Source organism: Erithacus rubecula (genome assembly GCF_903797595.1).
Source record: "Erithacus rubecula genome assembly, chromosome: 15".
In the NCBI taxonomy this organism is placed as follows: domain Eukaryota; kingdom Metazoa; phylum Chordata; class Aves; order Passeriformes; family Muscicapidae; genus Erithacus; species Erithacus rubecula.
The window spans coordinates 18,154,744-18,166,880 of NC_136667.1; the positions used below are offsets into that span (position 1 = coordinate 18,154,744).

General features: G+C 53.3%; 1 protein-coding gene across 1 annotated transcript in view; it reads left to right on the forward strand.

Moving 5' to 3' along the window:
- The first annotated feature begins 6,164 nt into the window (after positions 1 to 6,164).
- LOC306808459 (Krueppel-like factor 5) overlaps positions 6,165 to 12,137 on the forward strand; it is a 20,698-nt gene continuing 14,725 nt past the window's right edge. The window contains exon 1 of the mRNA XM_079319071.1: positions 6,165 to 6,440. Within this exon, the coding sequence (XP_079175197.1) occupies positions 6,300 to 6,440 (141 nt within the window). The 5' untranslated portion in view covers positions 6,165 to 6,299. The remainder of the gene's footprint in view (positions 6,441 to 12,137) is intronic.

A 12,137-nucleotide genomic window follows, 5' to 3' on the forward strand; every position in this document is an offset into this window, starting at 1 on the left:
GCACACCTGGAGTGCTGGAAAGTTGCCAGGTGGGGAATGTTTGTTCAAATCTATTCATGGCAAAAAGCACTGGGCAAATACCATGGGTTGGCCTGTTTGGGGTGAGGATGTCACTTCCCAAAGGGGACAGAGGAGCAAGGGGGTCCCAGTGCCCTGAGCTGCAAGAATGATCAACTCCCTGAATTTGTGCAGGATCTGCTGCTCCAGATGGATCCCAAATCCCTGTGGGACCTGGGACCCTCCAGATCCCTGTGGGACATGGGACCCTCCAAAGCCCTATGAGACCTGGTGGGATGCACCTGAGAATCCTCCAAGAGTTGCTGGTGCCACCACAAAGCCTCTCTTGATGGTTTTGGACAGTCTTGGGAATCCAGGAGGTCCCAACTGGCTGGAAACTGGGGACTGTTGTCGTGCCTGTCAGTCTCACTTCAGTAAAATCATGGAAATATTATTCTGGGAATTATTGGAAAACACCTGAAGGACAACAGAGTCACAGGGCACAGCCTCATGAGAGGAAGTCCTCATTGTCCAACCTGATTTCCTTCTACAACAGGATATCCCACCTGGGTGATCAAGGAAAGCCAGGAGATGGAATTATTTTGGATTTTGATCCAGGATCATCCTGGATAAAATGTCCAGGCCACAGCTGGACAAACACATCATGGGATGGGGGAGCAGCTGGCTCATGGGGTGGGCATAGAGGGTGACAGAGGGGTGACACCAACCTGGCTCCTGGCACTGCTGGGGTTCCACAGAGCTCCAGTCTCATCCCAGTTCTCTTCCTCATCCTGCTGAACAAACCAGATGCAGGATTCCAAGGAATACTAAGGGAAAAATCTCTAAATTCTTCACTTGGAGGTTTTTGGGGATTTTGCATGAAAGATGTTCCTATTTCAGAGGGGAAAAATGGCAAAGAAAAGATATAAATACTCACAGAAATGAAAAACACACTTCTGGAGGATTTGGGAATTCTGTCACTTTTGAAGGGCCCCGTGGCCCCACCCTGGGCTCGGCCGAGGGCGGAGCTTCTTAAAGGGCCAGCAGCACCGAGGGGCAGCCAGGACCCCCAACGCCTCCCTTAAGGGGACAAAGTGCTTTTTTGGGGGGTGCTGGCACCCTGTGGTGGCTTTGGGACACTGTGTTCGCTTTCTTAGGGGTGCTGGTAGGCAGAGCCGTGCTGGGGGACCCTCCTGGGTTTCATTCGCCAGTTTGGTGTTGGGGTGGCCCTGCTGGGTCCCGCTGGGTGCTGCTCGCACCCCAAAGGCGTTGGGTGACAGCGCTCGGGCTGTCACCCGGTGGCGCCAGCGGCCCGCGCTGGGCCGGGGATGGAGGAGGAGCCGAGGGAATAATCGCCTTCCTGGGGAATGTCCCCGAGCGCTGTGACAGCGCTGCGTTCCCCTGGCGCGGGGGAGAAACCCTAAAAATGTTCCGCAAGCACGGGGGGCATCAAACCCTTCCAAATTCTGCCTCTGCTCCCACCGCCCCTGGCAGGGACTGCTGGCACAGGCTGGGCTGGGCAGGGCGGCAGGGGGACAGCCCCAGCGCTGGGGAGGAGCTGCAGAGATTTTGGGGTCGCACGGGGTCCTGTGACAAAGGGACAGTGATGTGTGAGCATCACCCTGCGCCTGGAGAGGATGCCGAGGTGCTGCCACACAGGCTCGAGTGCCAGCCCTTCCCCGGGGCTGGAATCGCCATCCCTGGGCTGGAATCACCATAATCGCCATCTTTAGGGCAGAAATCGCCATCCCAGGGTTGGAATCACCATAATCGACATCCCTAGCACAGGAATCGCCATCCAGGGGGTTGGACCCGCCATCCTTAGGGCAGAAATCGCCATCCCTGGATTGGAATCGCCATCCCTGGGTTGGAATTGCCATAATCGCGATCCCTGGGGGCTGGAATCGCCATCCTTGAGGCAGGAATTGCCATCTCGGAGTTGGAATCGCCATCCCAGGGGCTGGAATCGCCATCCTGGGTGTTGGAATCGCCATCCCGGGGGCAGGAATCGCCATCCCAGGGCTGGGATCGCCCCTCAGTGGCTGCCAGATCCCATGGCACCAGGGGCACATCCATCCCCACATCTGGGAATTCTCCTGGGGTTGTGCTTGGTGTGAGCACAGAAATTCCTCCCCCTTGTTTTCCAGGCTTGGCAAAAGTCCAAGTCGGGGTTTTTGGGGAAAAAAAAAAAAAAAAAAAAAAAAGATTGATACCATCCCCTTCCTCCCACCTGGAAATTCACCCCAGCCTCGGGCCCTTCTGCTTCCTCACCTTCCTCCTCCTCTCCCAGGACCTGCTCTGATCCCTCCCAGTGTTCCCTCACCACCCAACTGGGAATACTGGGAACACTGAGGGCCGGTTTCTTTCCCCATCACTTTGCCGGGAGAAGAATTTAACAACCCCCAACTGCTTCCCTGCTGAAGGAGCAGTGCTGGGGGGTTCTGCACCCTGGTTGATGGCACCCCCGTGTCCCCGCGGCCCCTGGGGTCTGTCCCTTGTCGCTGTCCCTGTCGCGGTGCCGGGGCCTCTCCCGCCCGCCACTGCTCAGACTGGTTTAGCAAGTAGATGGGATGGGGCGGCCGCTTTCCCTTTGAAGGGTTCCCGGGGAAGCATTTGATGGCTGGAAACCTCCCGAGGAGGAGAAAGGAAAAGACAAAAATAGGTGGTTTTGGGTTTCGGTGGGGGAGCTGCTCCGGCGGCTTCGCAAACCTTTGTGTGCCGGGCTTGGGGACAGCGAGCGGGGTGTCCCCTGCCCTGAAGGGTCCCCAGGAGCTGGCGGCACAAAGCCGGGGTGGCCCCGGCGCAGGGAGGCAGAGCCAGAGCGGACTGGGCACGGCCCCGACACAGGTGGGTGCTCCAGCATCGCCCCGGGGTGCCGGGGGGGTTTGGGGGACAGCAGGAGGAAAACAGGGTAAACCTCCCCCAAATGGGGGGTTTGGGGTCTCTTGGGGTGCCAGCCCTGTGGTGAGGTGTGGGGGTGGCGCTGGGGGTGATTTGGGGAGTGGGAGCTGTTTGCTTCTCAACCTGATCCAGGTTTCCTCAAAATTTGCTGCCTTTCTTTGCCTTTTAGCTCAAATCTGTAATTCCAGGCTTCACCTGCCTCCTGCTCCCTGCTGAGAGGAGAACCTGGCTGTCCTTCCTCACCATCCCATGGATTTGGGGTGAGGGGAGGACATGGCTGTCCTTCCTCACCAACCCATGGATTTGGGGTCAGAGGTGGATCTGTATGTCCTTCCTCACCATCCCAGGGATTTGGGGTGAGGGGAGAGCCTGGCTGTCCTTCCTCACCATCCCAGGGATTTGGGGTGAGGGGAGAGCCTGGCTGTCCTTCCTCACCATCCCAGGGATTTGGGGTGAGGGGAGGACATGGCTGTCCTTCCTCACCATCCCATGGATTTGGGGTCAGAGGTGGATCTGTCTGTCCTTCCTCACCATCCCATGGATTTGGGGTGAGAGGAGGGCCTGGCTGTCCTTCCTCACCATCCCAGGGATTTGGGGTGAGGGGAGGGCCTGGCTGTCCTTCCTCACCATCCCAGGGATTTGGGGTGCTGGGATTTGGAATCAGGGGCTGGCTCCCCACTTCTCCCCCCTTTCAGCAGCCCCCTCCATCGCTCCCTGCACAGCATCCCCCTTCCCAAACCTCTCTGTGCCCGCGTTTAGAACGGGAATTCTGCTTGGAGACAGGGAGGAAAACGTGAGGAAGGTGGGCAGGGTCACGGGGCGCCGTTGTTATCTCGGTGCCATCGCGGGTGACACGTGGGGACACAACGGGACCCCGGGGCAAAGTGCCCGGGCAGAGATGGGCTCAAGGCCGTTCCCGGGGCAGATAAGGGCACTCACTGCCCGGGTTTGGCCCGTCCCTGCCTTGGGAAATCGTGCATTGATCCGGGCTGGGCGGGAGCAGCCCTGCTCCGGGAATGGGATGGAGAGAAAGCGAATTATTTGGATTTTTTTATGATTTATTGTGGAATCATGGGATGGTTTGGGTTGAAAAGACTTTAAAGCCCTTCCAGTCCCACCCCTTCCCACACCTTCCACTGTCCCAGGTTGCTCAGATCCCATCCTTGGGCACTTCCAGGGATCCAGGAGCAGCCTCAGCTTCTCTGGGCACCCTCCCACCCTCATAACAAACTTCCTTCTCCCCACGGGAGGTCCTGCAGGGTTGGTGACACATCCCCCTGTCCCTGCACCAGCAGCAGCAGCACAGCATCCCTGGAAAACAAAACCCTGTTCCCATATTTGTTTTTCCAAGGGCTCAAACTCTGCTCTCTGGGATGCCCAGCCCCCCCAGATGATGGTTTTGGTCCCTGGGATGGGGTGACACCACCAAACCTCTGCTTTGAGCACCACAGGTGTCACGTGAAGCTCCTGGAGAGGCAGGAATCCCATGGGAACGGGAATTCCCCTTCCCTGGCTGCTTTTCCTTTGGCTGGGGGGCAGAGCAGGGTCCCCCTCTCTCCCTTCCCCTGCTCCTGTAGGTCCCCTGGAGCTGCTGGGATGTCCCCAAGGTGTCCCTGCCTGTGTGGGATTCTGCCTGGGACGCCAGGGCAGTGGGAATCCAGGGTGATTTGGGATGGGTGAGCACAGAGAGGGGGAGGAACCAGGCTCTGGATTATCTGAACCAAAATGGCCTTTTTTTTTTTTTTTCCTGGTAATTCTTTGCCAGAAAGGTTATTTTTATCCCCTCATATCTCTGGATTTTTACACTCCTTCCTTTCCAAAAGTGAAACCCAAACACAGTTGCCTGGAGCCTCCAAATGAACCCTGGGCGCTCCTACCTGTCTGTGCTTTCCCAACTGTTGCTTTTCTTTTCCTCCTGGGTTTGTCCCTTTTATTTTTGATCCTTCCCTTTTATTTTTGATCTTTTTCTTTTATTTTTGATCTATTCCTTTTGTTTTTGATCCATTCCTTTTATTTTTGATCCTTCCCTTTCATTTTTGAACCTTTTAATTTTTGATCTTTCACTTTTTCTCCCTGGGAATGAGAAGCTTGAGCAAACAGGAATTCCCTCTCAAAATTAGTTTTGATTCAAAATTGACCCATTTATGGAAAAATGACATTTTTCTCATCAGAAAGTACTCATGTCTGTAAAAAAACTGGAATATCCCTCTTGTTTCAGTGCAGAGGACTCAGTTTGGGGACAGTGGCCTGGCTGGGGGGTGTTCCAGGTTTTGGGGTTGGGGACTGATCCCCCAATCCTGGTGGTGCTGTGGCTGATGAGGCTCCAGGAAGGGGTCAGGATTTGGGATTGGTGTTAAATCCTGGGCTGTGGGATCTTCCTGGGCTCTGTGTGGGGTCACAGCTGGTGTCAGAGTTTGGGATTGGGGTTAAATCCTGGGCTGTGGGACCATGGCTGGCGACAGAGCTCCTGGCCACCTGCTCAGGGTTGGGATTGGGATCGAATCTTCGTGTGGTGTAATTTCCCGAATTCCCAGGCTGTTTTTGGGGTGGGTTCCCAGGCTGTGTGAGATCACCCCGATCTCCCAGGCTGTTTTTGGGGTGGGTTCCCCACTGTGGGATCTCCCAGGCTGTTTTTGGGGTTAATTCCCAGACTGTGTGAGATCTCCCCGAATTCCCAGGCTGTTTTTGGGGTTGATTCCCGGGCTGTGTGAGATCTCCCCGATCTCCCAGGCTGTTTTTGGGGTTGATTCCCGGGCTGTGTGAGATCTCCCCGATCTCCCAGGCTGTTTTTGGGGTTGATTCCCGGGCTGTGTGAGATCTCCCCGATCTCCCAGGCTGTTTTGGGGGTTGATTCCCGGGCTGTGTGAGATCTCCCCGATCTCCCAGGCTGTTTTTGGGGGTTGATTCCCGGGCTGTGTGAGATCTCCCCAAGTTCCCAGGCTGTTTTGGGGGTTAATTCCCAGGCTGTGTGGGATCTCCCCGATCTCCCAGGCTGTTTTGGGGGTTGATTCCCAGGCTGTGTGGGATCTCCCCAAGTTCCCAGGCTGTTTTTGGGGTGGGTTCCCGGGCTGTGTGAGATCTCCCCGATCTCCCAGGCTGTTTTTAGGGTTGATTCCCGGGCTGTGTGGGATCTCCCAGGCTGTTTTTGGGGTGTGTTCCCCGCTGTGGGATCTCCCCGCTCACCTCTCCCCTTTTACAATCGCTGTCCCCGCCGCCTGATTGGCTCCGCACCCCGCGCCGCTCCAGGTTGGCGCTCCCTCCTCCCGCCAGGTAAATCCTTCCCGACCCGCCACCAGCGCACCTCGCTCCTGCTCCCTCAGGGCTTTTTTTTTCCCTTTTCCTTTTCCTCATCCCCTCCTTTCCTCGCCCGTTTTTCGGCCGGGCCCGTCCCCGCAGCGGGGATGAGTAGCGGGCTGGCGGACGCGGTGTTGGCACCGCTCAAACCCGTCAGCATGTCCGGGGACCCCCAGGAGGACCCCCCGGTCTTCGAGGACATCAAAACCCCCTCCCGAGCCCTGGAGACCCCTCCCGACCTGGCGCAGGTAAGAGCTGCTTCTGCCCGCTCAGCTCCGAAAAAATCAGATTTAGACTGAATTTTGCTTTGTTTTTTTTCTGGTTTTTGTCGGCTCCTGCTTCCCTCCTCCGCTGGGTTTTTTCCTGGGCGTGTTGGGTTTCGTTTGGGAATTTTGGTTTGGGTTTTTTTTTCTGTTTTGTTTCTTTTTTTTTTTTTTTTTTGGTTTTTTTTTTGCCTTCGAAACTCGCAGTGTTCAAACCCTGTCCCCTGGCATTGGCAGGCCAGGGTGTGTCCAGGGTTTCTCTCACAGGGAAAAATTTTGGGATTTGGTTTGGCAAGCAGAACTTTAATTCCCATTTTATTTCATTCTCTGCATTTCCCCCCTCCCCTCCCCCCCCCTATGGCGGGGAAGGAATGATTTGAGATTCCCCCTTAGATAAAATCCTGGATTTGGGAATTTGGGATATTCCTTCAGGCCCACCCCAGGACACCCAGCCCCAGCAGACCCCACAGTTTTTCCAGGTGGGAAGCAGGGTGAGCCCCACCCTGGAGCTGAGCTTTCCCCTTTTCCCGCTCTGTGGGGTGCGGGGTGCTGGGGATAATTAATGATTAATGATTAACCTGAGCCCCACAGCCCCAGCGCCATTTTGATCCGGGCAGGAACGCTCCAGGCCCCAGTCCAAGGACCCCCAGGCACCCCAAATCTGGCTGCTGTTACCCCAAAAACCCCAGGAGGGCATCCCAGCAGCAGCCAGGGTTTGGGGCTGGGTGTCCTTGCCTTGTCCCCATGTCACCCCTGCTCTGTTTTGGGGCTCTGTCCCACAGCAGCAGCAACTCCAGCTCTGGGTGTCCTGGAGATCCAGGATCCACCTGTGTGTGTGTGGGTTTGGGGTCAGACAAGGGAGCCATTCCTGCCTTCCTGGGGTGTCCTGAGGGATTTGGGGTCACCTGGATCAAACCTCAGACAGGGGAGCCATTCCTGCCTCCCTGGGGTGTCCTGAGGGGTTTGGGATCACCTGGATCACAGCTCAGACAGGGGAGCCATTCCTGCTATCCCTGCCATTGACCCTCCTGCGTCCCTTTCCCATGGATCCCAAACCCACCCAGGGATCCCAAACCCACCCAGGGATTCCCAAACTCACCCACGGATCCCAAACCCACCCATGATCCCCAAGCCCACCCAGGGATGAGTTTCCCCTTTTCCCAGCAGATTCCAGAGGTTTTGTGAGGCTGGAAGGGCTGGAGCCTTTGCTCCAGAGTTTTTTTTATCAGTTTTTATCAGGCTGGTGCCAAAGGCTGTGACCTGTCAGCCTCCAGCTCGGGGCAGTTCCTGCTGCTCAGGAAAAGGCAGTAGCAAATTGGCCCTGTGGTTTCAAAGTTGCCATATATCCCTCTAAAATTGTTTTATTTTAGGTGGCAGCTTGAAAATTTTACTGGATCTGACTCAGCTGCAAATAGATCCTTTGTGGAATTTGCAATCAATTTTTGCCACTCCTTGGCTTTTCTAAAAAGAAAAAAAAAAAAACAAAACCAGAGAAAAGAGGAGGGAAAAGGGCTTGTGAGAGGAAAGGTCTTTTCCTTTCTGATTTGAGTCAAATCAGACAGAAAAAGTATTTTCCTCATGATGATGATAGTAATGATAATACTAATACTAATACTAATACTAATACTAATACTAATACTAATAATAATAATAATAATAATAATAATAATAATAATGTAAGGCACGTCCAGGGAACATTTCAGGAGAGGAGGAGCTGATCCTTTTGTGTGGCTGTTGGGTTCCCTAGATGGAAATCCCTGGGGGATTTCTCCTTGTTCCCACCTGGCTCCCACAGATTCCTGAGCACCTGGGGCTGGAAAATCACCCAGGGCTGGGAAGGACAGGGCAGGAATTGGCTCCAAACTGGAGATTCTGGAAAAATGGGAATTCTGCTGCTGGAGGGAAGAGGGGGAAGCACAAACCCCTCGGTTTAACCCCTTGCTGCCTGTGCCAGGCTCCAGGGCAGTTGTGGTGGGGCTGAGGCTGCAGTGGGAAACCAGTAAGATCCTGATGAGAGTGGAAAGGGATTTTCCTTGACTGCAGGCTGAGGAACAGCAGCAAAATGTCCCTTTGTGTCCCCTGATGCCAATTCCTGCCCCATGGGATTCCTCTCCCTGCCCTTGACTCCCTCTGGGCTGGGGAGAGGGGGATCAGGAGGAATAAAACGTCTCCAGCATCTGGGAGGTGCTTGGACACATCAGATGGGATCAAGAAAATCCCCAGAGCTTTTCCTGGCACCTCCCAGAGCCTTGGAAGAACTGAGGAGCAGGACAGGGTGGAAGTGCAATCCCTGGCTTGATCTTGGCAGGGATTTTGTTTCTGGATCCAGGAGAAGCTGGATTTTTAGGAATGCTGTTTTAGTCCTCCACCTCCTTTGCCACATCCTTGTCCTGGATGTGGCTGTAGTGACCTGAGGGTGACTTTTCCTGCCCCTTGGTGCCCCAGTCCTACCCTCCATAAATAAAACTCCTTTATTTTTCAGGAGAGGTGTTGGGTGCCCAGCACAGCTCCCAGGGATGATTCATTTCCTTGGGATCTCAGGAGATGCAGGCAGGGAATAAATTTGGCTTTTCTGCAAAGGAAACTTTGGAATTTTGCTCTGGACCTGGAATGAAATGCTTGGGAATCCTCCTGGCTCTGGAGAAAGGTCCAGAAATTCCACAGAAGTGTGAAAAATCCATTTCCAAAGGGTGCTGGGATATCCAGGGTGGGAGAGATGGGAAGTTAAATCCTGAGCAGGAGGAATGGGAACAGCTCTGGCACAGGGATGGGTTTGGAGCTGTGGAACCTCAATGAGGGATCCCCAGAGTGGGGGGATCCTTCCCTCTGTTTTGTTTTGGGATCAGCTAATCCAAAGATTTTTGGGATTTGAAGTCTGATGGCAGGTTCCTGGAAGGGAACTGGGACAGAATCCCAGAAAGGATCCATTTATCCCTCTGATTTTGCAGGAAGACCCTCAGGAGAGAATCCCTTGTGCCAGGGCTGCTCCCAGCAGAGCCAAAACCCGGCAAATTTATTCAAAATATCGTTTATTTTATTGTTCTGGGGGTGCAGGATGGAAGGAGGAGCAGGATAAAACAGTTCCACGGAATCGCTGTGGCCGAACTTTGAGCTGCTGGTGGGACAAAGGCTGATTGTTCTGCTTGGGGAAGTTTGGCTGGGCGAGGGAAGGGGACAAAAAAAAATCCAGGTGCGCCCTGCTGGATTAGCTGGAAAAGCCCCTGCTGGGTCGGTGTTTGTTTTATTTATTTTTTTTCCCCATTTTTGGAAAGGTGGGAAAGGAGGGAACGAGCGGATTTCCCTCTCAAAGCAAACCCCGAACTGGCTGCCCGCGCTTTGGGGAATCATTTCTGGTTTGTGTTTTATTGTTCGGGAGTTTTCCCCTCCTCTCTCAAACCTGTTCGGTCACCTCCCGGCGCTGTTTTGTTCTCCTGCCCTGCTCCAGTGAGTTCTTTTATCCAACCCATCCACTGCAAATAATCGCGCTCGGGAGCGTCTTGTGAGCTCGATTACGGTGTTTGCTTTGCTCCGCGCTCCGTTGGAGAATTCCCGCAGTCACCGGCTCCCGCCGATTGGAGAACTCGTGTTTACAATTCGGATGTTCTCAGAACTTGAGCTAGCATGAAAACCCTCAAAAAAAAAAAAAAAAAAAAAAAAAAAAAAAAAAAAAAAAAAAAAAAAAAAAACCAACCCAAAACACCCCATGGGCTGTTTACCACATCAAAGCGTTCCCAGTCCCGGCTCGAATGCCGAACAAAGAATCCTTCATGGAGTTCAGAAATGCTGCGAGAATTTTTGCAAAGTTGTTGTTTCCTCGGCGGGATGGGGAGGGACCTTCGAGGTCCCACCCAGGGCAGGATTTGCAGTTGTTAAAATGCGTTTCAGGACCTCGCTCTTGGCAGGATTTTCTGTGCAACGTGACAAATCGTCCCAGGGTAGTTGCTCTGAAAACAGGGGTTTGTCCCAAAATCCAGGATATTCTCCATCCCTTATGAGATCCTAAAATCCAGAATATTATCTGTCCCTTATCAGATCCCAAAAACCAGGGTATTATCTGTGAGATCCCAAAATCCAGGACATTCTCCATCCCTTATCAATTCCCAAAATTCAGAATATTATCCATCCCTTATGAGATCCTAAAATCCAAAATATTCTCCATCCCTTATAAATTCCCAAAATCCAGGACATTCTCCCTCCCTTGTGAGATCCCAAAATCCAGGACATTCTCCATCCCGTATCAATTCCCAAAATTCAGGATATTCTCCATCCCTTATCAGATCCCAAAATTCAGGATATTCTCCATCCCTTATTAGATCCCTCCCACCTGAGCTAATTTATCTCGTGGATCTGAACCCATCCTGAAAAGGTCAGAGGATGTGGATTCTCTTTTTGTTGTGTATTTATTTAACCCCAAATATTTTAATGTTGTCTCCACAAAATCATCATTTTGCTGCTCCTCAGGGATATTTCAGGGAGCTAAACCCAGGAATGGCTGGATATATTAAAATTACTCTCAAGAGAAGGTTTAAACTGTGGAAAAGCCCCAAATTTTTTTGGAAAATCAGGGCACGTCCTCATTTTCTTATCCAAAACCATGTTTTGTTCTGGGCAGCTTCCAATATTTGGGGGTTTTGTGGTTCTGTGGCGTGGGAGGAACTCAAACCCATTAATTTGGGGTTTGCCATCCCCTCAGTGGCAATGCCCAGGGTTCCCAAATTCTCCCTCTGGAGTCCTGTGCCATAATCACCCTCTCTTAATTAACAGCAATTGAGGATTCCTGCAGGCACAGGGAGAATTGGGGCTGGAGGAAATTCTGGATTTCTGCTCCCAGGGCCACACCAGGGGTCCCTGCTCATGGCCCCAAACCATGAAATACTCATGGAATTAAATCCCCCTGATTCAACCAGGCGACAGGAATCCCCCCTGGTTTGGATCTTGGGGCTGCAGGGATGGGGGGATTTGCTGCCTGCACCTCAAACCTGACCTTGCCCTGGCTCTGCTCCGTGATGGTTTTTTTTTGGAATTAGGATTTGTGGCGTCCTGGATGGGATGTGGATGCCAGGAGGGCTCCACAAGCCCCGGCAAGCAGCCGGTGACTCACCCCATTGTCATCCCCGTGCCTGGGAGAGGAGGAGGAGGGAGACACCCTGAATCCCACCCAAACCTCTCCCACAGCACAATCCCCAACCCTCAGGGCGACCTGGACAAATTTCTCCAGCTGTTCCTGACCACTGGGATTGTCTTTGAGCCTCCCAGTTCCACATCCCTGCCCCCAGGATGAATCCCCAAGGGGTTCAGGATTTGGGGCAGGGACTGGGGGAAGTGAAAAACTCAATCCCAGTGGCCAGGAACAGCTGGAGGAATTTGTCCAGGTCATCCTGGGGATTGTGATATCCCAGTTCTGGGATGGAGCTGAGTCCAGAAGGAGCAGGGGAGCTCTGAAATTCCCAGTTTGGAATTTGATTTGTGGGACCCAGAGTTCCTTGAGTTCTGTGGTTTGGCTGAGGCTGGAGCAGCTCCAAGCCTCTCCAGGAGTTGAGAAATGAAATAATTTCATTTTTCCCAAAAATCCATCCAAGGGGTTGGAGCAGGAATCAGCCCAGATCAATTTCCAGCAGCTTGGAAGAAAAAAACCTCCATTGCCTTTCAGGGGCTTCATCTGGGCTTACTGAAGCTTCGAAA